The 26,323-nt window shown below is 47.1% G+C and overlaps 1 protein-coding gene across 1 annotated transcript in view; it reads right to left on the bottom strand.

Annotated features, from left to right (window-relative positions):
* PARP1 (poly(ADP-ribose) polymerase 1) overlaps positions 1 to 26,323 on the bottom strand; it is a 244,306-nt gene that overhangs the window by 101,320 nt on the left and 116,663 nt on the right. Inside the window, exons 10-12 of the mRNA XM_033939243.1 lie at positions 15,960 to 16,199; positions 12,421 to 12,489; positions 6,532 to 6,664 (exon numbers count right to left, since the gene is read on the bottom strand). Of these exons, the coding sequence (XP_033795134.1) occupies positions 6,532 to 6,664; positions 12,421 to 12,489; positions 15,960 to 16,199 (442 nt within the window). The remainder of the gene's footprint in view (positions 1 to 6,531; positions 6,665 to 12,420; positions 12,490 to 15,959; positions 16,200 to 26,323) is intronic.

Below are 26,323 nucleotides of genomic sequence, written 5' to 3'. Positions count from 1 at the left end.
TCCTCCTTCCGGAAGGATGGCAGGAACAAACTCTGGTTCACATGAAAGGACGAAATAACCTTCGGCAGGAAGGACGGCACCGTACGCACCGACACCCCAGTTTCCGAAAAATGCAAAAAGGGTGCTCTGCAAGAAAGCGCTTGCAGCTCCGATACTCGCCTTGCTGAAGCTATCGCCACCAAAAAAACTGTTTTCAGGGTGACATCTTTCAACGTGGCCGCTGCCAGGGGCTCAAAAGGTGCTCCCTGCAACTTCCCAAGGACGAGTTTAAGATTCCATGATGGACAAATGCGCTTTACCGGCGGGCGGATATGGTGAACTCCTTTGAGGAAACGGACCACGTCCGGCTGCGACGCGAGAGCCGAGCGATCCACCCGGCCCCTGTAACAGGTAATGGCCGCCACCTGAACCTTTAAAGAGTTATAGGCTAACCCTTTCTCTACGCCCTCCTGCAGGAAAGCCAGAATAGCCGGCAGAGAAGCCTTGAAGGGCTCCAATCCTTGGCGACCGCACCATCCCTCAAAAATCCTCCAGACTCTTGCATAGGAGGCTGATGTCGAAAGTTTCTTGGCTTTAAGCAGGGTGGTGATCACCCGCGCTGAATAGCCCTTCTTTTTTAGCCTTGACCGCTCAATAGCCAGGCCGTAAGACCAAAGCGGGCCGGATCTTCCATCCAAATTGGACCCTGAGTTAGTAAGTCGGGAGTGACCTGGAACGTCAGTCGCTCGCCTACCGCCCGCTGAGCAGATCTGCGTACCATGGCCGACGCGGCCAATCCGGAGCCACCAGGATGACTCGGCCGTGAAGCGAGAGATGCGCTGTAACACTCGACCTATCATGGGCCAAGGTGGGAACACATACAGCAGGGAATTCGGAGGCCATGGGAGAGCTAACGCGTCCACCCCCTCCGATCCCATTTCCTTGCGTCTGCTGAAGAACCGAGGCAACTTCGTATTGCGGGACGAGGCCATGAGATCCATCTCCGGCAACCCCCACCGACGGACTAACAGGCTGAACGCTGGAGCAGACAACTCCCACTCGCCCGGATCCAGAAGATTCCTGCTGAGAAAGTCCGCTTGCACGTTTTCGTGACCTGCAATGTGTGCCGCCGACAGCAGCGGAACATGTCCTTCTGCCCATTGAAACAAAGTTCTTGCCTCTTCTGCCAACCGCGGACTCCGGGTGCCCCCCTGCCGATTGACATAGGCGACCGCCGTGACACTGTCCGAAAAGATTCTGGTCGGCTTGTCCTGAATCAGCGACTGAAAAACCTGCAGCGCCAGTCTGACCGCTCTTAATTCCAACAAATTGATGGGCCACTGGGCCTCCTGGAAGGACCACATCCCCTGCACTGACGCCTGCAGGCACTGGGCCCCCCATCCCCGCAGACTGGCATCCGTTGTGACCACCACCCAGTCCGGCGTGGCCAACGGCATGCCCCTCCAAAGATGCAACTCGTGGAGCCACCACTGCATGCTGCGAGCTGCTCGACGACTCCATTGGAGATGCACATTGTAGTTCAGCGAAGCTGGGGACCAGCGAGAGAGCAGAGAGTGCTGTAATGGTCTCATGTGGTTCTGCGCCCAGGGGACCACCTCCAGAGTCGCCACCATGGAGCCCCACACCTGTACATAATCCCAAACTCGAGGTCTGGCCGACCCGAGAAGTAGGCGAATCTGAGCCTGCAAGTTCTCCCCCCGGTCTCGGGGTAGAAATACTTTCCCCAGCGCCGTGTCGAACCGCACCCCCAGATGCACCAACGACTGCGATGGGGACAGAAAACTCTTGGGAAAGTTGACAATCCACCCCAACGACTGGAGGAGAGAGATCACTCGCTGAGTAACCGCCACACTCTCCTGCCTGGACGAGGCGCGGATTAACCCGTCGTCTAAGTAAGGGTGTACCCGAATCCCTTCCTTGCGTAGGAAGGCGGCTACCACCACCATGACCTTGGAAAAGGTGCGGGGAGCCGTTGCCAAACCAAAGGGCATTGCCCGAAACTGAGAATGCTGACCTAGAATCGCAAACCGCAGATATCGCTGATGCGGAGGCCAGATCGGAATATGGAGGTACGCCTCCTTGAGATCGAGGGACGTGAGGAACTCTCCTGGTCTTACAGCCGCAAAAACCGAGCGCACCGTCTCCATGCGGAAATGGCGAACACTGAGAAATCTGTTGACTCTTTTGAGATCCAGCACCGGCCTGAAGGACCCCCCCTTCTTTGGCACAATGAAGTAAAGGGAATATATACCGCTGCCTACCTCTTCCGGGGGCACCGGCACCACCGCCCCTAGCTCGAGCAGCCCCTGAAGAGTCATCCTGACCGCGTCTCCCTTGGCCGCCCCATTGCACGGGGACACCAAGAAAGAATCTACGACGGGAGAGGCGATCTCTAACTTGTACCCTTCTTGAACAATGTCCAACACCCACTGATCTGACGTGATCGTGGCCCACTCCGCCCGGAATGGAGTGCGAGAGGCTGGGGTACGAGTTAGCTGCCCTGCAGAGGGTCTCGTCGTAAGAAAGGAACCCCTCTGCTGAAACCTCGGTCTTGAAGCAGAGGACGAATCAGATGCCGATCTGAAGAAGGGCTTACTAGACCTGGATCTCCGCACATCCCTGAAGCGCGGTCTAGACGAGGAGGGCCTCACCTGGGGCCTAGCCCCATCCTCCGGTAAACGTTGAGTTTTGGTATCCCCAAAATCTTTCACCAGTTTATCTAAATCTTCTCCAAACAACAAACCCCCTTTAAAAGGGAGCCTCACCAGCCGAAGCTTAGCAGCAGCATCGGCCGCCCAAAGCCTGAGCCATAAGGATCTGCGAGATACCACTGAAAGAGACATCTGTTTCGCAGACGCCCTAATCATATCATATAAGAAGTCTGCCAAATAAGCCAATCCGGATTCCAAATCTGCCAGCTCCGAAGGGACAAAACCCCCCGACTCCATTAAATTATCTGACATTACTTGCGACCACTGCAAACATGCTCGGGCCGCATAAGAGCTGCAGATTGCGGCCTGCAAGGTAACCGCTGTTACATCAAAGGACATTTTTAAGGAAGCTGTCCAGTTCAGTCGGGTCAACCGGATACAAGAGCCGCATGGCTTTTGCCACCCTTAAACTGGCCTCTGGCGTATCCCCTTGCGCCGAGATCAGCTCCTGCATGGCTTCATGCACCGGAAAAGACTTAGGTGGCCTACGCGTGCCTGCCCTCAGGGGATTACCTGATACCGCAGTATCTGCCTGAGAAATATTCAGCCCCTGTAAAGCCTTCGAAATTAAGGAAGAAAGTTCTTCTCTATGAAATAACCGCAAAGCGGACGGGTCATCCAGTTCTTGACCCGGGGGATCCACTGCATCCCAATCCAGGACCTCCCCCTCCTCCAACGATTTCGGAAGAGAAAAAGGGGATCTAGGCAGAATGTCCTCTGCCTCCGCGGTCGCGAGCCTACGCTTCTTTGCTACCCGCGACCTCGCCGGCGACCCCACCGTGCCCTCAGCCGGTCTGCCTGTCTCACCAGTCACCACCGCCGACGTCGAGGGCACCGGCCGGGACACATTGACCACCGGCAGCGGCGGGGCAGGCTGCACACCCTGTAACAAATATGCCCGGTGCAGCCGCATCACAACATCCGGCGAAAATGAACCAAACGGAAGGACCGCTGAAGCGCCCTGATCCGTGCCGGGGAGCGGGGCCGCGACTTCCGCTGGCGCTCCCGCCTCCCCCACCGCCGCCGAACTCCCCCCTGCCAAGGAAGAGCCCCGCAGCTCTGACTCACCCTCGCGTGCCGGGGGAATTTCCCTTGCCTCTCTGACCCGGGCAATAGCCAGCTCACAAGCCTGCAAAAAGGCATCTTCAGCTGGTGCAGCCTCACAATCGGCCGAGCAAAGGCCCGACGGCGTTCTGCGCGTTCCACAGCGCGAACACCGCTGACCGGCCTCCGTTGCCATGCTGCGTTTCGGGTTTTTTTTTTTTTTTACACACGCGGCGAACGCCGCCGACGGCCGACTCCGCCCCCAACCACCCCTCCACTCGGCAACGCGACACCCAAGCCCCGAGGCAGGGAAAACACTCACCACTTTGCTCCCGCGATCTCAGACGCCAGGACACAGCTGGTAAGTGTACTGCAAGCAAATGCAAAGATTGCAAAGCTCAGCACTAACAGGAAGTCGACTTTTTTTTTTTTTTTTTTTTACTGGAATGAAGAAAGAAGACTCCTGCAGGACCAACAAACCCCTCAATCACCCGGAGGGGAGGGTGGAGCAGGGACCTGGGGGGGCCCAGGTGTAACTCCTGAAGCCGGCACCAATCAGCCAGGCACCCCTGTCCTACTGAAGAGACAGAGTCTCAACAGAGGAAGTCCACCGAACACCAATATCTCCGGCAGTATCCAGAATCCAAGAGCTAGAGGGCTAGCTCAGTCCCTGCTGGGAGATAGAGCAAAACTGAAGCAACAGAAGGAACACCAGGCTTTAAGGCCAACTGTTAATCAGTTCTCTATCTCCACCTGCTGGTCGATGTGAGCTATACCCACTAGTCTGGATTCATCTGCTGCTTTGCTATGGAACGCAAGATGCTAAAAGAAGTCTCCAAAAACCCTAAAATGTCATCACGGGACCTAAAGCAGGCTCTTGCTACTGTTGATATGAAAATACATGCCTCTACAATCAAAGAGACTGCAAAAATTTAACTTGAGTGGGAGATGTGCAAGGAGGAAACCTTTGCTCGTTAAGAGCATGATCAAAGCCAGACTGAAGTTTGCCAGAGAGAACGTAGACAAACACCAGGACTTCTGGAACAGTGTTCTTTGGCCAGATGAGTCTAAAATTGAATTATTTGGACATCAAAAAAGAGGACATGTTTGGCGTACACCAAATATAGCATGGAGGTGGAAGTGTCATGGTTTGGGGATGCTTTGCTACAGCAGGACCTGGCCAGCTCACCATCATAGAATCCATCATGAATTCTACCGTGTGCTTGAGGAACATGTGAGACCATCTGTAAGCAAATTAAAGCTGAAGCAGAACTGGACCCTGAAACATGACAATGACCCAAAACATACCAGTAAATCCACCAAAGTCTGGTTGAAAAATAAGAAATGGAGAGTGGCCAAGTCAAAGCCTTGATCTTAATCCCATTGAGATGCTGTGGGGTGATTTTTTTTTTTTTAATTCTTTATTCATTTTTAAACTTTCATCAAGTGTACAGAATTCATAATAAACACTATTAATTAGAGCACTTGAACATCTTATCATTGTATCTTATAAATATAAATGCAACCCTCCCTCCACCCATTCATTATAAGATCATAAACCCTCCCATTAAACCCTTCCCCTCTTTCAACACTAAGTGGTGTATAATTAATAGAAAAATGGCATTTAATCATGACAAAAAGATGTTAATGGCTCCCATATTTTTATAAAACTTTTATTCTTTCCATTCTATATAAGTGACACAACAAATTCCACCAGAAATTAAAATTAAGTCTACTGTGATCTTTCCAGTTATGTTGGATGGCAACTCCTGTCATGATCAATAAAAGTTTATTGTTACTCGATGATATCTGACTCTTTTTTCTCATGGACATTCCAAATATGACAGTATCATAAGATAACGCTATATGATTTTCCAATAAACAATTTATTTGATCCCAGATTGAATTCCAAAAGGCTAAGATATGGGGACAATAATACAAAAGATGATCCAAAGTCCCTACATCCAGATTACAATGCCAGCATCTATTAGACAAGGAACTATTTAATTTTTGTAATCTAACTGGGATCCAAAAAGCTCTATGTAACAGAAAAAAACAAGTTTGCCTCATAGACGCTGACATTGTACATCTTATTCTCCAAGACCAAATTTGTGGCCACTGAGATGCTGAAATCTGATGCTTAATCTCAATGCTCTAAATATCCCTAAGACCATTTTTAGGCTTTTTTTTTAACCAAATCACTAATAGTTTTATACCACTGCTGTGGGGTGATTTGAAACGGGCTGTACATGCAAGAAACCCCTGAAACATCTCACAGCTGAAAGAATTTTGCAGTGAGGAGTGAGCCAAACTTTCCTCAGACCGATGTCAGAGACTGGTAGATAGCTACAAGAAGCATCCCACTGCAGTTATTTCAGCCAAAAGGGGTAACACTAACTATTAAGGTGTAGGGTGTCCTAATTTATTCCTCAGTTAGAATATAACTAATGGGCAGACTGAATGAACCGTTCACGTCTTTATCTGCTGTCATTTACTATGTTACTACACATTTTTGTGAATATCTCGTTTCATGGAAAAGTTTTGTTCTTAACTTGCAATTACATCACTTTCATGTCCAGGGATAAATAAAGATTTGACATCGAGAACATGGGGGTGTCCTAATTTTTTCACATGACTGTAACTGTTTGGGCACTATGCTGACAACAAAGTGGAAACTGCTCATCTGTATCAGGCCGGCATTCTAGGGAAGATTTAAGCAATGGAAGGACACTGAACCGTAAAGACAGGAAATGAGGTGAAAAAGGTGAAGACTAACCTGTTCTCCTTGTCACCCTCCAGCAGCTGCAGTTTGTAGTAGGAGTTGGTTCCACGAACAATATCCACCAGACCAAGCGTTGCACTATAGATTTTGTCATTTTTCTCCAAGACGTGAGCTGAATGCTGCAGACCTGAGGTAAGAAACAGAGTTAGCTGGCTCAAGTTCCTTCGGTAGTCCATGCAGTTCTTCTACATCTATTTATTATGATACATAAAAATGACTGAGCTACTCTTACACCCAACTTGTCGCTTCCTGTTGCATCAGGATGGCAACTTCTCTTAGGGCTCTAAGTAGGAATCAGCATACAAGGCACAGGAAATGGACATAGTATGCTTTGTTATGAAACCCAGCAGGGATTAGGGAATCAGAAATTGTGAATCTGAATTCTCACTGTCCTCAAGCAAAGAAAGCAATGTTACTTACCGTAACAGTTGTTATCCAGGGACAGCAGGCAGCTATTCTCACTAATGGGTGATGTGATCCAACGGAGCCCCGATGCGGACGCCTCACAAGCAGTCTTGCTTGAAGAAACTCGAAGTTTCGAGTCGCCCGCACCGAGCATGCGCGAGTGCCTTCCTGCCCAGCGTAGGGCGCGTCTCCTCGTTCAGATAGCTAGCAGAGAAGCCAACCCAGGGGAGGTGGGTGGGACGTGAGAATAGCGCCTGCTGTCCCTGGATAACAACTGTTACGGTAAGTAACATTGCTTTATCCCAAGACAAGCAGGCAGGTGTTCTCACTAATGGGTGACCTCCAAGCTAACCACAATGGGATGGTGGGAGAGTTGGCAACTTAGGAGAATAAATTTTGCAATACTGTTTGGCCAAACTGTCCATCCCGTCTGGAGAAAGCATCCAGACAATAAAGAGAAGTGAAGGTATGAACCGAAGACCAAATGGCAGCTTTACAAATCTCAAACGGTGTCGATCTGAGGAAAGCTACAGAAGCTGCCATAGCTCTGACCTTATGGGCTGTGACTTTACTGTGAAGGGGTAATCCAGCCTGGGCATAGCAGAAAGAGATACAAGCCGCCATCCAGTTGGAGATGGTACGCTTAGAGATAGGACGTCCCAACCTGTTTGGATCAAAGGAGATGAAAAGTTGAGGAGCAGTTCTGTGAGGCTTGGTGCGTTCCAGATAGAAAGCCAAAGCACGCTTACAGTCCAAAGTATGAAGAGCAGATTCTCCAGAATGAGAGTGAGGCTTTGGGAAGAACACCAGAAGAACAATAGATTGGTTGAGATGAAAATCCGAGACAACTTTAGGAAGGAATTTCGGATGAGTGTGAAGAACCACCTTGTCATGATGGAACACTGTAAAAGGTGGATCAGCAACCAAGGCTTGAAGCTCACTGACTCGGCGAGCAGAAGTGAGGCCAATGAGAAACACCACTTTCCAAGTGAGATACTTCAGATGAGCCTTGTCAATTGGTTCAAATGGAGGCTTCATAAGCTGTGAAAGAACAACATTGAGGTCCCAAACCACTGGAGGCGGTTTGAGAGGGGGATTGACATGGAAAAGTCCTTTCATTAATCTGGAAACCACAGGATGAGCAGAGAAAGGTATCCCTTGATGAGGCTGATGGAAAGCAGCAATTGCACTGAGATGGACTCGTATCGAAGTAGACTTGAGGCCAGAATGAGAAAGGTGCAAAAGATAGTCCAAAACTGAAGACAAGGAGGAATGTTGTGGCTCCTGATGATGGGAAAAACACCAAGCAGAAAATCTAGTCCATTTTTGGTGATAGCATTGTCTAGTAGCAGGCTTCCGTGAAGCTTCCAAGACATCCCTCACAGGTTGAGAAAACTGGAGAGGAGTTATGTTGAGAGGAATCAAGCTGTCAGGTGTAGAGAATGCAGGTTTGGATGAAGCAGAGATCCCTGATGCTGTGTAAGTAGCAAGGGAAAAACTGGTAGAAGGTAAGGATCCCTGGTGCTGAGTTGAAGTAGAAGGGAGTACCAAGGTTGTCTGGGCCACCGAGGAGCAATCAGAATCATGGTGGCATGGTCTGACTTCAGCTTGACTAGAGTCTTTTGAATGAGAGGAAATGGAGGAAATGCATATAGAAAGAGATTTGTCCAGTCCAGAAGAAAAGCATCTGCCTCGAGGCGATGAGGAATATAGATCCTCAACAAGACATCAGTTGACGACACTTGCTGGGAACATGTCCCCTGATCTGACCACTTCCTAGGGGCTTTCTGTCTTCCATCTTTATGTCGCACCTTGGGGCTCCACCCCGCACTTCCAACCCCATTACCTTCCGCAAAAAAATCACAAGCGATCTGTTCTGCTCTAAATTTCTCAATCTATTCTCCTCTGCCCCTAAGCCTGCAGATTCAGATACTAATTGGCATAACTGGGTCGCTCTCTCCGAATTCACCTATCTTTCCCTCGCCCCTCTTTCCACTAAATCCATCTCCTACCCCTGCAAGGCCCCTTGGTACCTCCCATATCACAGAGTGCTAAAACAGAAATGTCGAGCTCTGGAGCGCATATGGAAAAAAATCAAAATGTCCCATAGACAGACAGTCCTGGAGAGTCAATATCAAGCTGTACAATACAGTGCTAAAAAAAGCAAGAAAGAACTTCTATGGTGACAAAATCTCCAGGTCCAACAATCAAAGCAGTACTCTATTCAACATCTGGCGCTCCCTAACCTCCAAAAGAGACCCCACCTTGCTCCTCTCCTCTCCCTCAGCCGATGTTCTAGCAAAATTCTTCAACGATAAGGTTTCTTCCTTGAGATGCTCTTTCCCTCCTTCAGTCTCTTACAACTCCCTAGTGCCCACCGATTCCACTCCTACCCTAATGGTCTCCAACCCTATCCCAGCTGACAGATCCTGGACCACCTTTGAGCACGTATCTGAATCCCTGGTCCTCAATCTCTGCCTCAAACTGAAATCTTGTAATTGCTCCTTGGACCCATTCCCCTCCTACCTATACGAGAACATTCCCACTCAGGCTATTTCTTCTATCACCATTCTCATAAACTCCGCCCTTCAGTCGGGCCATTTCTCCCCAGAAATGGGTCATATCGCCTTGACCACACTACTGAAAAAATCTGACCTTGACCCTTCCATACCATCCAGCTATCGCCCAATTGCAAATATCCCTCTCCTAACCAAGATGCTAGAGTCCATCATTTCTTCCCAACTCTCATCATACTTAGAGAGATTCTCTATTCTTTTACCCTATCAATATGGCTTTTGTCCTAACTTCAGCACCGAATCCCTACTGTCTTCCCTGATTTCAAGGGTTCAACAACTTCACTCTCAAAACAAGTTCGCCGTCCACCTACAATTTGACCTTTCCGCTGCTTTCAACGTTGTTCACCATGATATTCTTGTTTACCAACTCTCTGAGATAGGTATCAACTCCACAGTCCTAGGTTGGTTCTTTAAATTCCTCCGCTCTCGTTCTTACATTGTTAACATGAATGGCACCTCATCCTCCTCCTGGAAACCGAATTGTGGAGTCCCGCAAGGATCTCCACTATCCCCTATCCTTTTCAACATCTATATGTCCTCCCTAAAACTCCTCCACCTATCCCCCCTTGAAACAATTTATACTTATGCAGACGACATCCTCGTCCTCCTCGAGACCGATTCGAACCTCACCGACCTGTCTAAAAACATATCCTCTTGTATAATGAACCTACAATCCTGGGCCCACACTGTGCAAATGAAATTGAATGAGTCCAAAACAAGACTTCTTTGGCTCGGTCCAAAACTAGATCACCTACCCACCTCCATCCCACTACCCTCTGGCTCCTCTCTGCAGCTTGAGTTCTCGAGCAAGGTCTTGGGCATCATCATTGATTCCAATTGTCCTTCAATGACCACCTCCAATCCTTGGTAAAAAAATGCTTTTTCAGCCTTCACATGCTGAGGAAAGTTAGATCCTACTTCCATCAAAAACATTTTACCCTCCTTGTCCAATCCATCATCCTCTCCAGATTGGACTATTGCAACTCTATCTACTTAAGCCTAACTAAGAAAAACCTCCACAGACTCCAACGGATTCAGAATGCCGCGGCCAAGCTCATCTTTGCTAAAAGTAAATTTGACCATGTCTCCCCGCTCCTGGCCAAGCTCCACTGGCTTCCGATAATTGCCAGGGTCCATTATAAATGCGCCTGTTTAACTTTCAAAATCCTATATGGTATCCTCCCTTCCTTTATCCCTCTTTCTTGGAATTCCTCAAACCCTAATACCACCAGATCCTCCCACAAATTAAAACTATCCTTCCCCTCGTTAAAAGGCATTTCCCACACAGGAAAGCTAGGGACCTCCCTCCACTTCAAAATCACTGAGCTCTGGAACAACCTTACCTCCCCTCTTCGGAACTTGAGCTCTCTCCAAGTTTTCCGCAAACATCTGAAAACCTGGCTTTTCTCAAAAAATGTAAGTCTCCCTCCAACTTAGGAATCAAGGAAACTCTTATATCTTGGCATCCCAAGTCCTGTAAATTTTCTTCACACTTCTACCTCTAACCCTCTGTTGTAGTTCCTTCCTATTTCTCCTACTGTAAACCGCGTCGAGCTCTACAAACGTGGAGATGATGCGGTATACAAACCTAAGGATTAGATTAGATCTAAGTAACTGTTGTATTTTTAACTATTTGTATTTCGCTGATTGTCCAGCCTTCTTCTGTGTAAACCGCCTAGAAATCGTTTGGTTATGGTGGTATAGAAGAATAAAGTTATCTTATGTTAGCTTTCACTTCACCTTTTAACCACGCCAGCTCTCGTTTCCTCTTCTTTCCACCTTTGCTGATACGTGCAATGCATCTAGTCTGGGCTTCCACAATGATATTTTTAAATAACATCCATGCCTGGTTTACAGTTCTAACCTTTGCAACTGATCCTTTTAGCTTCTTTTTAACCATTTTCCTCATTTTATCATAGGTCGCCCTTTCAAAAATTAAATGCTCCTATAGTAGATTTCTTTTGCAATGTCCTAATTTTTTCACATGACTGTATATGCCTTGCCAGTGGTTGGTGGCAAGATTTGCAGCTGAGGCACCTCTAAAGATAAAAATTTGGGGAGGTGGGGGAAACAGGGGGAGGGACTCGACCAGTTGAATGTGGCACCTCCAAGGTCAGGCGGACACCCAAAAGAGTCCCTCAAGCTCAATCTGGCACCACAAACAGGGACAAGAAGGCCAATTTAAAACATCCAACAGTCCTACACCAAACCAAGGAAAGACTGTACAGCTTACCACTTCACCTGCTGGAGACTGAGAGCAGACTGATTGTTCTTGGGACTACACATCCCACTTGTACTACAGCCAAAAGTTTGTGTCTCAGTCTCCACATGCTGGTCATGGTGAGCTACTACACATCAGTTTCTGTGCCGGTCTGGAGGGACGACAAAGAAACCTGGTTTAAGGTTTATTTGATAAACATATCAGAACAGTTTACAAACAATGCAAAGGTTTAAGGAAAGGAACTCCAATGTTGATTAGTTAAAAGTGTCTAAAGATCCATACCCAAGCACAGTAACCATACCATCAGTAAGTTATCAAACAATAAGTCATAAAAACACACTAAATCAAGCCTAAGCATATTTCCCAAATTTATCTGTGCAGCAGTCCTTCTGAGTCAATGAATAAAAATGGGTTTTCAAGGCTTTCCTAAATCTTTTACTAAGAGTGTCTGCTCTAAGGGGCTCATCAGAAAGAGTATGCCAAAACATTGGCACTATGAAAAAGCACTAGATCATGCACTGGCATATCTAGCCACTACTGGAGTTTGGAGAATGAGTATGTTCAAAGATCAAGCCGACCTTGTTAATATCTGTTATGGTTTTTACCAATGGTATGTTCTGTATTCTGGCACTATATCAGCAGCCCCCTACCGATATCTGCTGCTTTCATGTCTATACTCACCAGAGTCTGGATCTACTGCTGCTCCTCCCTTTACGGTTAATTTCATTTTCTTTTCTGACTTGCTGGTTCCTGAAACAAAGTAAACAGATATTAATTTACCTAATAGAATTTGCAAAGCCAAATAACATATGCAACTTAGAAACCTGAGGGCTCAATATAGGCCAAATGCTTGGGCAAGAAAGATGTCCTTGCCCCCCACAGCCAGAGTTTTTATGAAAAACCCAAGTACTCACATCGTACCATCTGCAGATGCCCACCAGGTCAGAACTAAGCTCATATCACTCATGAATAGTCACATGGGTTGTCTCTCAAAAGGTTTCAACTTTCAAAAAGATTGATAAAATGAGGAGAATGGAAGGGGACCCCCTCCCCCCCACCCAAAAAAAAAAGACAGACAACCTTAAAGAAGCAGCTGCAAGGGTCAAAAATTTACATCAGGCAGACCAGATATATTCCACTTATTAAACGAGGAAGGCAGGCAGGCCAGCCAGCAGGTGTGGTTAAGAAGTGAGGTAAAAGAAGTTACCATGTTTCCCCGAAAATAAGCCCTAGCATGATTTTCAGGGTAGGTCTTAATATAAGCCCTAGTCGCCAGCAGCAATTCCCCCCACTGACCCATTTCTCCCTCCCATCTGAACCGTGAGACAGGAATACCTTATAACAAACTGGTAGCGTCGGCACTCAGCAGCAATCTATACAAGCTGCTTCGAGCCTTTTATCTCCTGGGCGTTCCTCTGCCAATGATGTCATCAGCATGCCGAGTGCTGCCGCTGCCAGTTTGTTATAAGGTATTCCCATCTTATTGTCATCTTGAGGCTGGAATCCTAGATCATTTATTATTTTATTGTCCTCTTATTAATAATTTTTTGGAAATTGATCTGGGGACAAATAAATTGTATGTTAGAGAATCATGTGGCCCTGTCATATGACACAGTTTTGTTTGGGATGTCTATGAGGGCCAAAAGTCAAATCTCCTCGAATAATAATAAGCTGTTAATGATTTTAACAGGAGTTGCCATCCAACAAATAACATACAATTGGAAAGACTACAGGGGGTTGAATTACTGTTTCTGGTGGAGTTCGGTGTGTCATGTGTATGAAATGGAAAAAACATTGGCGATTAAGAGAGGATATTATAAGAAATTTAAAGATGTGTGGGGACCATTAATTGATTACTATAATAAATAAATGAATTTATCCCCATTTAGTATGTATAGGATGGGAGGGTGGATGGGTGGGTTTTATGACATTAGGATGAGTAGTTACAAAAATATTTGGAAAGGGAGGGAGGGGAGGTAATTTATGGTATAAGATGATTGTAAAGTTTTAAGTGAAGAATGTATAGTATGACTTGATTTATTGTACACTTGTTTGTATAATGTAAAAAGGAATAAAGATATTTAAAAAAAAATAAGGTATTCCCATCTCACAATTCAGATGGGAAGGAGAGATGGGTCAGCGGGCCAAGGGGGGGGAGGTGCGCTGCGGCAGCAGGGGGATAGAAAGATGATACACGGGGGGATGGGTGGAAGGGAGGATAGTAGCTGCAAGAGTTCTGCTGCACAAGGGATGGGAGGGAGAGCTAGAAAGATACTGCACAAGGGGATGGGTGAGAGGGGAGGAAAAATGCTGCACATGTGGGGGAGAGAAAGGAAATAGGAAGAACTGGGGTGGAGAAGAGGAAGGGAGAGATGATCTTTACATGTAAAAAATAAGACATCCCCGAAACTAAGACCTAATGTCTTTTTTGGGCCTCAAATTAATATAAGACAGTGTCTTATTTTCGGGGAAACATGGTATTAGAGCTAAAAGAAAATCTTTCAGATAATGAAGAAAGGATCTGACCAAAAAAAACAAAAAAATAGGAAGCAGCACAAAGAATGACAAGTCTGCAACTTCCTGTGTGTGTAGGGGTGGGCTGGGGCAGAGACAAGGCTCCAGGGCCAGCTTTAGACATCTTGTACAGAGCCAGAGGAAGGAGGGAGGCATATACAAGACTTGTGCTTGAACTGTGGAAAGGAGGGAGATGGTGGCCTGTTGGACCTGCAAGAAAGGAGGGACAGGAGAGCTCCCCCGGTCATTCGCAGTATTTTCCAACCGCAAAGGGGAACCAGGAGAGGGCAGCTGGAGAGGCAGGAGAGCACAGCCGGAGCACCAGCGAATGAAGAAAATCACTTGCAGTATGCTCCGACCGCCTCTCCCTGTACTAAAGTTGGGCCTCACCAATTGAAATAATTTTTGTGTACTTGATATAAGATGAAAAAATGAATAAAGAATTGGGGTTAAAAAAAAATTGATCCACTTGTACCAGCTCTAAACCACTCAGGATTTTGTATACTTCAACTGTCTCTTTTCCAATTTGAAGAACCCTAACCTTTTTAGTTTTTCCTCATATGAAAGGAGTCTTGGTCACTCTTTTTTTGAAACTTTTCTAGTTCCACTATACATTTTGAATGCAATCCTCAAGGTGAGGTTGAACCATGGAACAATACAAAGACATTATAAAATATTCTTAGTTTTATTTATCATCCCTTTTCTAATAATTCCTAGCATCCTATTTGCCACACACTGAGCTGAAGGTTATAGAATATTATTTAACAAAAAGCATTGAAATTCATAGATCCCTAAGGCACTCCCTCCCACCAGCAGGATCCAGTACTTTCTTACCCTTCTTGTTCCCAGCAGCGCCACAGTCTTTCATTCTTCGGTCCGCTGCCTTCGGTGGCCCCTGAAGCTTTTCCTCAGCTATGGTTTCCCGCCTGTGTGGACAGGAAGCTGTAGCCGAGGGAAAGCAGCATGTTTATTTCATTGGAGTATTCACCCAGTCTCTCTCTTTGTCGATAAAGCCAAGTGAGGGGAAACAGCAGGATCCCTGCTTCCCCAATGAAACATAGTTCTCTGCAAGCTTGAAATTTGGGCTGGACTCACGAGTCTGAAAACAATATCAGTCCAAACTCCTAGCACTGCATGGCTTAAACTTACAGGCAGCCAGGGAAAAAAAGCTCTTTATGGGCTGGATTCTGGACCACAGGCCATAGGTTGGACAAGCCTACTTTATACTGTTTTAAACACACACCTTCTGTTTTCTGTTTCTCTTTGCTTCTCTATACCCACGCAACCTGCAAGACAGTAGTGTAACCAGACAAATTTTGTATGGACCTGCAAGAAAAACTGATGGGTACGGAATGTCCTCTTTGCCCTCTCGCCACCCACCCCTCAACTTAAAAATACCTGAGCTTGCTGGGATCCCTAAGACCTCCTCCAAAGACACCCAGAACTCCCTGCTGTCAAGCTCAGCAATTGGTAGCAGCACTCCTGACCCACTGACACCGGCACCCTGTGCATGCTTAGCTTTCCCTCAGAAACGTGGCCTCCAACTTCCGATCTCAACTGTAGGGAGTTCTGGGCATCTTTAGAAGTGGTCTTCAACTGACAGGGCCTGGGTATCCCTGCCAGCTATTGGGCCTATCTTCCGCACATGCTCTTAAAAGCAAAAGCATCACCTCCTATGGCTACTGTTCACGGAAAGGCATTATTACCTTGCTCTTCCTTCACCTTGCCGGTGCTCTTCCCTGCAGAGGAGGCATTGGCCTGCTGTCCTGTTGGTACACCTGTGCGCTCCTGCTTCACTTCTGCTCCCCAAGACGAGAGGCCATGCACAGTTAGCAGCTCCTGGAAACTTCTGCCGGACTGTGCCTCACTCAGGAAGCTCTCAGACACCACTCGCACATTGACTGCCTTCAATTCTTCCATTTTCTTATTCATCTTCTCAACCTCCTCTGGCAGGAAATAAAAGAAGGGAGCAAAACAAGACTGTCTAATAAATACTTATTTGTGTAGTGTTACTGGAGTTACTAAGTGGTGCATGATGATAATAAGTATTCAGGTCCACTATTTCCCAGTCCTGAGGAGCTCATGATCTAAGTGGGGACATGAAGCAAGATTCAGACCTCGGTTTCCCTAAATATGCTAGCTCTAACCACTAGGATGCTTCTTCCCTTGCACATCATGCTCTGCTTTTACTGTGCACCCCCACTCCCAGCCAGAACATTCAGAGCAGAAAGACAGCAGCCATTCCAAGGTATTTCCTAGTTCCCCCACTGTTTAGCAAAGATGCAGAAATCGTACTAAGCCCGAGCAAGACCATGAGGTGGCACTCCATATCATTCCTTGGGGATCTGCTTTGTTTTATTTAATTTCATTTAGTGCTCCCTAAAACCAATTCAGTGCATATTAAGGAGAAATTAGGTTCTTACCTGCTAATTTTCTTTCTTTTAGACTCTCCAGACTGGTAAAGCCTTCACTGATGGGTAATAGCTCAAGACCAGCAGTGGAGACTAAGACCAAACTTTTGGTTATAGTTCTTAATAGCTGTCTCTCCATCTATCTAAGTCTGCCAAATAGCCAAGCAGAACCAAGAAAAGCTAATCATAAACAGTTACATTCCGAACAGGAGCAGCAACTAATATACAGGAATTATGTTGGAAAATGTATAGGATAGGCCCTGCAACAAAATGTCCCCACAGCTCTCCAGCTACACCAGCCAAGCCACAGACGATGTTCTTTGATCTCCCCGATCCTAGAAAAATACTAGAACCTGCAGAAAAAGCAAACTCACAAAAACAAACAACAGACAGGATGGGGTGCTGTAACAGTCTGGAGAGTCTAAAAGAAAGAAAATTAGCAGGTAAGAACCTAATTTCTCCTTCTTTGTCAACCTCCCCAGACCGGTACAGGCTTCACTGATGGAACGTACTAAAGCAGTACCCATCACGGGTGGAACCCCCGAAGGACCGACATCAGAACATGCTCACCGAACACTGCATCCTGACGTGCCTGAGCGTCCACATGGTAATGGCGAACACAGGAATGCACAAACGACAAAACCACAGCTTTACAGATATCCACCAGAGGCACAAGAGAAACAGCCCAAGTAGCTGTCTGACCCCGAGTGGAATGAGCCTTGAGAAGATCCGGAACAGACTTCCTCTAAAGAAGGTACAAGGAAGGTACGAGAGGAAATGCAATTCTGGACTTAATTCTAAATGGACTACGAGGACAGGCACAAGATGTAGAAGTAGAGGGGATGCTGGAAACCAGTGATCACAATATGATCCACTTCGACATGGATGCAGGGACAAAACATCGATCCAGAACGACGGCCACGGCACTTAACTTTCGAAAAGGGAATTACGAAGAGATGAACTCATGGTGGGGAAGAAGATCAAGAAGAGGATAAGCACTGTTAAAACGCTAGAGCAGGCATAGTCCCTTTTTAAGGACATAATCACCGAGGCGCAAAATCGATATATACAACATATCAACAAGAGATCCAAGAGGGAAAAAAAACCAAAAAACCAAAGAACCGGCGTGGCTTACTGTTGTGGTGAAGGAAGCGATCAGAAACAAGAAGACTTTGTTTAAGGAATGGAAAAGGTCAAAAACGGACGAAAACTGGAAAAAGCACAAACAGCATCAACGCAGGTGCCATAAAGCAGTAAAAGGGGCCAAAAGAGACTACGAGGAAAAAATAGCCAAGGAGGCAAAAAACTTCAAGCCGTTCTTTCGATATATTAAGGGGAAACGACCCGCAAAGGAAGCGGTGGGACCGTTGGATGATCATGGAACAAAGGGAGTGCTAAAGGAGGACAAAGCCATCGTCGATAAACTGAACACGTTTTTTGCGTCTGTGTTTACCAAAGAGGATATACACAACATACCGGAACCCGACAGACTATATGCTGGAGGTGAAGACAGGAAACTGATAAGGTTGACGGTCAGTCTAGAAGAAGTATGCAGGCAGATTGATAGGCTTAAGAGCGACAAATCCCTGGGACCGGATGGCATCCAAACGAGGGTCATTAAGGAACTGAAAAGGACTATAGCTGAACTGCTTCAACTAATAGCCAATCTGTCGATTAAATCGGGAAAGATTCCGGAAGACTGGAAGGTGGTGAATGTTATGCCGATCTTCAAAAAAGGTTTGAGGGGAGATCCGGGAAACTATAGACCGGTGAGTCTGATCTCGGTACCGGGAAAGATAGTAGAGGTGCTGATAAAAGACTGCATCGTTGATCACCTTGACGGACACTATCTGATGAGGACCAGTCAGCATGGCTTCAGCAAAGGACAATCTTGCTTGACGAACTTGCTGCACTTTTTCGAGGGAGTCAAAAGGCAGATAGACAAGGGTGAACCAGTCGAAATTATATATCTGGATTTTCAGAAGGCATTTGACAAGGTTCCGCATTAACAACTACATCAAAAAATTGCGAGCCATGGAATCAAGGGTGAAATACTCACATGGATTAAAAACTGGCTGGCGGATAGGAAACAGAGAGTGGGGGTAAATGGACAATACTCGGACTGGAAAACTGTCACGAGTGGAGTGCCACAGGGTTCGGTGCTTGGACCCGTACTCTTCAACATATTTATAAACAACCTGGAAATTGGTTCGATGAGTGAGGTGATTAAATTTGCAGTCGATACTACGTTATCCAGAGTAGTGAAGGCGCAGGAGGATTGCGAAGACCTGCAACATGACATAAACACGCTCGAGAAATGGGATGCGACATGGCAAATGAGGTTTAACATGGATAAGTGTAAGGTGATGCATGTCGGTAACAAAAATCTTAAACACGAATACAGGATGTCCGGTGCGGTACTTGGAGAGACCCCCCAGGAAAGGGACTTGGGAGTACTAATCGACAAGTTGTTGAAGCAGTCCGTGTAATGTGCGGAGGCGGCAAAAAGGCAAACAGAATGCTAGGAATAATAAAGAAGGGGATCACGAACAGATCGGAAAATGTTATCATGCCACTGCACCGGGCCATGGTACGCCCTCACCTGGAATACTGCGGACAGCACTGGTCGCCGTACATGAAGGACACAGTGCTACTTGAGAGGGTCCAGAGAAGAGGGACTAAAATGATTAAGGGGCTGGAAGAGTTGTCGTACGGTGAGAAATTAGAGAAACTAGGCCTCTTTCCCTTGAAAAGAGGATACAGAGGGGACATGATCGAAACATTCAAGATAATGAAGGGAATAGACCAAGTAGATAAAGACAGGTTGTTCACTCTCTCCAAGGTAGAGAAAACGAGAGCGCACTCTCTAAAGTTAAAAGGGGATAGATTCCGTACAAATGTAAGGAAATTCTTCTTCATCCAGAGGGTGGTGGAAACCTGGATCGCTCTTCCAGAGGCTGATATAGGGGAAAACACCCTACAGGGATTCATGACATAGTTAGACAAGTTCCTGCTGAATCAGAACGTAAACAAGTAGGGCTAGTCTCAGTTAGGGTGCTGGTCTTTGACCTAAGGGCCGCCGCATGAGCGAACTGCTGAGCACAATGGACCACTGGTCTGACCCAGCAGTGGCAATTCTTATGTTCTTATGTCCTTCAACAAGCAGGAACCTAAGGGTTCAAAAGGAAGGCGCACGGACAGGACCACATTGAGATCCAAAGATGGAACCGAAAGCCACACCGAAGGCCTAAAAATTTGGCAGCCCCCAAAAAGCGAACCACATCTGGCAGAGATATCAAATGCCAACCCTGCAGCAACCCACAAAAAGCAGACAAGGCTGCAAACTGAACCTAGAAAGAAGACCAGGCTAGGCCTCTGTCCAGGCCAACCTGCAAGAACTCCAAGATGTTAGGTAGAGGCGTAAAAAGGAACCTCTCCACGCGCAGTACACCACTCCTCAAAGAGCCACCACATATGCACATAAGCCCTAGAAGTGGAAAGTCTCCAGGATCCCAAGAGGGTTGAGATCACTTTATCTGACTAACCTATCTTAACTAGGCATTCCCACTTAAGAGCCAAGCCGTAAGAAAAAAGGGACCCAGATCGAACATCGGAATGGGACCCTTAGTCAGAAGGTCGAGTGAGAGGGGCAGTGGAAGAGGATCTGCCTCGAGATGACAAACCAGAACCGCATATCACGGGCGCCAAGACCAATCTGGGGCCACCAGGATCATGCAGTTGGGTGCCAAATAATGCAAAGAAGAACTCTGCCCATCAGCCATGGGGGAAACATGTACAGGAGGCCCGCCATTGGCCACAGCTGTACCAAAGCATCCAGCCCCTCAGCCCGAACATCCCTGCACCAACTGAACATAAGAACATAAGAAGTTGCCTCCACTGGGTCAGACCAGAGGTTCATTGCGCCCAGCGGTCCGCTCCCGCGGTGGCCCATCAGGCCTATGACCTGTGAAATGGTCCCTCACTAATCCTATAATCTACCTCTACTTCTATCTGTACCCCTCAATCCCCTTATCCTTTAGGAATCTATCTAAACCTTCCTTGAACCCCTGTAGCATGCTCTGGCCTATCACAACCTCCGGAAGCGCGTTCCATGTGTCCACCACCCTCTGGGTAAAAAAGAACTTCCTAGCGTTTGTTCCAAACTTGTCTCCTTTCAATTTCTCCGAGTGCCCCCTTGTACTTGTGGTTCCCCACAGTCTGAAGAATCTGTCCCTGTCTACTTTCTCTATGCCCTTCAGGATTTTGAAGGTTTCTATCATGTCTCCTCTAAGTCTCCGCTTTTCCAGGGAGAATAGCCCCAGCATTTCCAACCTGTCAGCGTATGAAAAGTTTTCCATACCTTTTATCAGTTTAGTCGCTCTTCTCTGAACTCCCTCAAGTACTGCCATGTCCTTCTTGAGGTACGGCGACCAGTACTGGACACAGTACTCCAGATGTGGGCGCACCATTGCACGATACAGCGGCATGATGACTTCCTTTGTCCTGGTCGTGATACCCTTTTTAATGATACCCAATATTCTATTCGCTTTCTTTGAGGCCTTCGCACACTGTGCTGATGCTTTCAATGTTGTGTCCACCATCACCCCCAGGTCTCTTTCAAGGTTGCTTACCCCTAGCAATGATCCCCCCCATTTTGTAGCTGAACATCGGATTCTTCTCCCTACATGCATGACCTTGCATTTCTCTCTGTTAAAGCTCATTTGCCATTTTTTTGCCCACTCTTTCAGCCTCGTTAGGTCCCTTTGCAGGTCTTCGCAGTCCTAACCCTGCTGCAGAGTTTGGTGTTATCCGCAAATTTAATAACCTCACATTTTGTTCCCGCCTCAAGGTCGTTAATAAATATATTGAACAGGAGCGGTCCCAGCACCGACCCCTGTGGAACTCCGCTCGTGACCCATTGCCAGTCTGAGTAATGGCCCTTTACTCCAACCCTCTGTTTCCTGCCTGCCTGCCTGCCATGCCCGGCTGAGCCCAAGTCCACACAATCAACCCAAAGGCTGTGGGACCGATTCACCACTCTGGGATCTAGCGCATGCCAACTGAGGAAGTTCACCTGGACATTCTCCACTCCTGCTATGTGGGAAGCCGAGATGTCCAGAAGATGAGTCTCTGCCCAGGCCATGAGCAGTGCAGCCTCCTGCGCCACCAGACGATTCCTAGTTCCCCCCCCTGACAATTGACATAGAACCCGAACAGACCTGCCCATTAACAAGGTCTGGAACGCTCGCAACGCCAGACAGATGGCTCTGGTCTCCAGAACATCGATCGACCAAGATGCCTCTTCCAGATACCAACTGCCCTGAGCTGAGCAACCGGGACACTGAGCTCCCCAACCAAGGAGACTGGCGACTGTGATAAGAACTGTCCACTGGGCTTGATCCAGACTCATTCCCTGCACCAGATTGGAAAACTGTAACCACCAACGGAGACTGCGACGAGCCAACTCCCAAAGAGGAACGGGAGAGTCCATATCATGCACCTGGAGCAACAACTGACGAAGCAAAGCAAGCTGAAGCATGTGAGCTCGGGCCCATCGAACCACATCCAGCGAAGCCGCCATCAACCCCAGAACCTTGAAAAAACCCTGAGCTCGAGGACATCGGGAAGCCATCAGAAGATGAATCTGCAACTGCAATTTGACCACATGGGCCTCCAGCAGAAAGACCTTCCCCAAGCCGGTGTTGAAAAGAACTCCAAGGTACTCCAGGGCACTGAGACAGAGTCAACCAGATCTCAGACAGATTGACAACACATACCAGCAACTGCAAGAACTGCACAACCCAAGCCAAAACCCGGGCGCTCTCTTGAAACGACTTTCTGCCGATCAACCAGTCGTCCGGATAGGGGTGAACCAGAATGCCCTCCTTACGCAAGGCCGCTGTCACGACCACCGTGATCTTGGTGAACATCCGAGGAGCCGTGGCCAGACCAAATGGAAGTACACAAAACTGATAATGCCTGCCCAAGATTGCAAAGCGCAGGAACCACTGATGGGAGGCCCAAATCGGAACATGTAAGTACGCTTCTGTGAGATCGAGACACATCAGAAATTCCCCCGGCTGAACCGCCAGAATGATCAATTGTAGGGTCTCCCATGTGAAAAGACAGAACTCGCAGAGCCCTGTTGGCCTCCTTCATAGTAACATAGTAGATGACGGCAGATAAAGACTCGAATGGTCCATCCAGTCTGCCCAACCTGATTTAATTAAATTTTTTTATTTTTTATTTTTTTTCTTCTTAGCTATTTCTGGGCAAGAATCCAAAGCTTTACCCGGTACTGTGCTTGGGTTCCAATTGCCGAAATTTCTGTTAAGACTTACTCCAGCCCATCTACACCTTCCCACCTTCAGATCCAAGATGGACCGAAAGGTCCCCTCTTTCTTGAGCACTACAAAATAAATGTAGTACCGGCCGGTGCCTTACTCTGACGGAGGCACAGGCACAACTGCTTTGAGATCTAGCAATCTGTGAAGCGTCTGGCAAAAAGCTTGCTTCTTCCAAGCTACATGACAAGAAGTGAGAAAGTGATCTGGCAACGAGTGGGAAAACTCCAGCACGTAACCATTCCAAATCACCTCCAGGACCCACTGATCTGACATGATCTCGGCCCACCCCTGGTAAAAGTCTCACAGTCGAGTGCACACCAAAACCAAGGGAGGCACTGGCAAGGAGTCATTGGGCAGGAAGGGCAGCAGAGGAATCATGTCCCCCTTGATGGGCCCCCCCAAAAAGACTGCATGTGCTGAAAGAAATGACCCTTGGATGACCTCGAGGCCAGGAAGGAAGCAGCCCCTCGACCAGGGTGATATTTGCGGAACTCACGCAAATGCCCCCTAGCAATGTCACCCCTCGCTGGGGGACAAGCACGGTCCTCAGGCAGACGGGGCACTTTAGTGCCCATCAAGGTCTGAACCAACTTGTCCAAATCCTCTCCAAACAAAAAAAGACCCCCAAAAGGGAAATTTTGTCAGCTTAGTCTAAGATGCCGCATCTGCTGCCCAAGCACGAAGCCACCCCAAGAGACATGGACTTGTCCGATGTCCGCAACAAGGCATACAAGACATCCGAGAGATAAGAGGCAGCCATCTCAATTTTTGCCACCTCCTGATCCACCAAGGACCAATCATCAGGCTCACGGTCAAGGACATGCTCGGCCCACCGAAACATGGCCCGAGCAACAAGATCACCACATATGGCCGCCTAGACCCCTAAGACAGAAACATCAAAATTCTGCTTAAGGGGCCTCCAACTTATGCTCCTCTGAGTCCCGTAAGGCTGAGGCACCCTCTACGGGCACCATATGCCGCTTGGCAATAGCTGAGACTACTGCGTCCACCACTGGTGACTTCAAGGTATCCCGATCCCCCTCCGGGATTCCTATTCCAGTACTTATAAGATCTCGCCCTACTAATTCTAAACATCTTAGAGCTGTTAATCCTTCTCTATACGACTGTTCAGAATGGGGTCCCTTCCAAATCTCGGTTGTACCCCCTTCACGAAAACCTAGCAGACCCTATTGTAAAAGACAGCGGAAATTGAGAAAGATTACCTATTCTGTAACCACCGATGCTCCTTACCATCAACATCTTCATGGTTTCTACTTAAATATACGTTCTATTAGGAACAAGTCACAGCTGGTCAAAGACTGGCTGGAAAAAGCCAACTCCGATTTTGTTCTTCTAACTGAAACTTGGTTTGTCTCAGATAACGACATTATTATATGCGACTATCAACCTCCTGGGTTTAACATTTTATCTCTACCTAGAAGCAGAGGGTTAGCAGAGGGTTAGGTGGAGGATTAGCTATCATATTAAAAGAATCATTCAAGTCCACAACCCTAGCTTCAAATTCCTCAGCGGACCTTTAAATCCTTTCCTGTAAACTCTGGACAGATCAGTTTAGAAGATGCTCTAATAATTACCTTATTCTACATTCCTCCTAAGAAATGGCCCGCAGACAAAGACATTTTCTAAGAATTCCTCCTTACAAACTCTACACTAGGCCCACACAACCTACTGACAGGTAATCTAAATATTCACCTAGAGCAGACAGAGCAGGGTGACTCCAAAGATATAATATCCTTCATTTCTTCACTAGATTTCTTTGTGCCACCTCCAGAAAAGACCCATCAAAAAGGCCATCAGCTAGATCTAGTCACTTTTTCCACCAAAGAACTAGTCAATCCCAAGATTTACTGGAACCAAGCCATTTGGATTGACTCTCTATGGTCAGTCCACCATTTATGTAGTTTCCAATTTAGCTGGCAAGACGCTCCCCAACCAAATCCAAGGTGGCAAAAAGACCTAAGAAAATGGTAGCTAGCAGAGGTATGGTGAACCCAGTACAATTCTAGCCCAGATACAGACTCCTTTTTGGCGGACTCCTGGACCAACATGAGTACGCAGATATTAAACAAAATGGCCCCCACTAAACTAAGAAAAATAAGAAACAAGAATCTGGATGGCTGGTGTGATACCGGGTTAGGAAATGTGAAACAGGAGTTACGGAAACTCGAAAGACAATGGTTGAAATCAGAGGACAGTGTGGGGAGGTCAAATTGGAGCCAAAAATTAAACGAATACAAAAAACTAATAATAAAGAAGCGCACTAACTTTTACGCTCAAAAAATCTTATCACCAAACACCAACAGTAGAAATCTCTTTGAATTAATAATAACTTTATTTTTTTATACCGCCATAGTCGAAAGACTTCTAGGCAGTTCACATTGAAAGAAGAATTAGTCAACAATCTTTATGATATACAGGCCTTCTCATGTTCTACCCTAGATTCCCCACCATCTGCAGACAATCTGGCTGAATTTTTCAACAACAAAATCAACAATTTGAGATCCAAACTAACGGACTCCACAACAAACCATTTGAACTACAGTGGTGCCTCGCATAACGGACGCCTCGCACAGCGAACGCTGCGCATAACAAACTTTTTGTCTTGCTCCCTATAACGAACTTCGTTTCACACAACGAAGTCACCCGAGGGGCCCGGGGGGGGGCGGAACTACTCTCGCCGCTTCCTAATGTGAGCCGGGAACAGCAGCACCCTCCTGTCTGAATGCAGTGTTCCATCATCTCCCTCCACCTTACCTTAGATGCCGAGTTTTCCGGCTTTCTTTTTCGGCCAGCCACACACTTTCAAAGAGCAGCACATGCGCGCATGCTCTGTTGTTCAATCTTCTCCTCTGACGCAACCGGAAACCGGAAGTTGCAGGAGAGGAGAACATTGATCAACTCCAGCAGCTGCGCGTGCACAGCTTTTTGAAAGCGTGCGGCTGGGTGAAAAAGAAAGCTGGCAAACTCTGCATATAAGGTGAGGTGGAGGGAGGGAAATGTAGGGCTGCAGAACGAATTATTTTGTTTTACATGTATTCTTATGGGAAAACAGGGCTGCAGAACGAATTATTTTGTTTTACATGTATTCTTATGGGAAAACGCGTTTCACACAACGAACTTTTCGCATAACAAACTTGCTCCTGGAACGAATTAAGTTCGTTGTGTGAGGCACCACTGTACCTAGTTGCCCAACACAAAGATGATCCTAGGGTAGATATGGCCTGGAATAATTTCACTACCCCATCCTGGCAACAATTCTCCATATATTACAAAATTACGCCATTTCCTACT

Source organism: Geotrypetes seraphini, chromosome 3 (genome assembly GCF_902459505.1).
Source record: "Geotrypetes seraphini chromosome 3, aGeoSer1.1, whole genome shotgun sequence".
Taxonomy (NCBI): domain Eukaryota; kingdom Metazoa; phylum Chordata; class Amphibia; order Gymnophiona; family Dermophiidae; genus Geotrypetes; species Geotrypetes seraphini.
The sequence above is the reverse complement of the archived record's forward strand: the minus strand, read 5'-3'. Positions and strand labels throughout refer to the sequence as shown.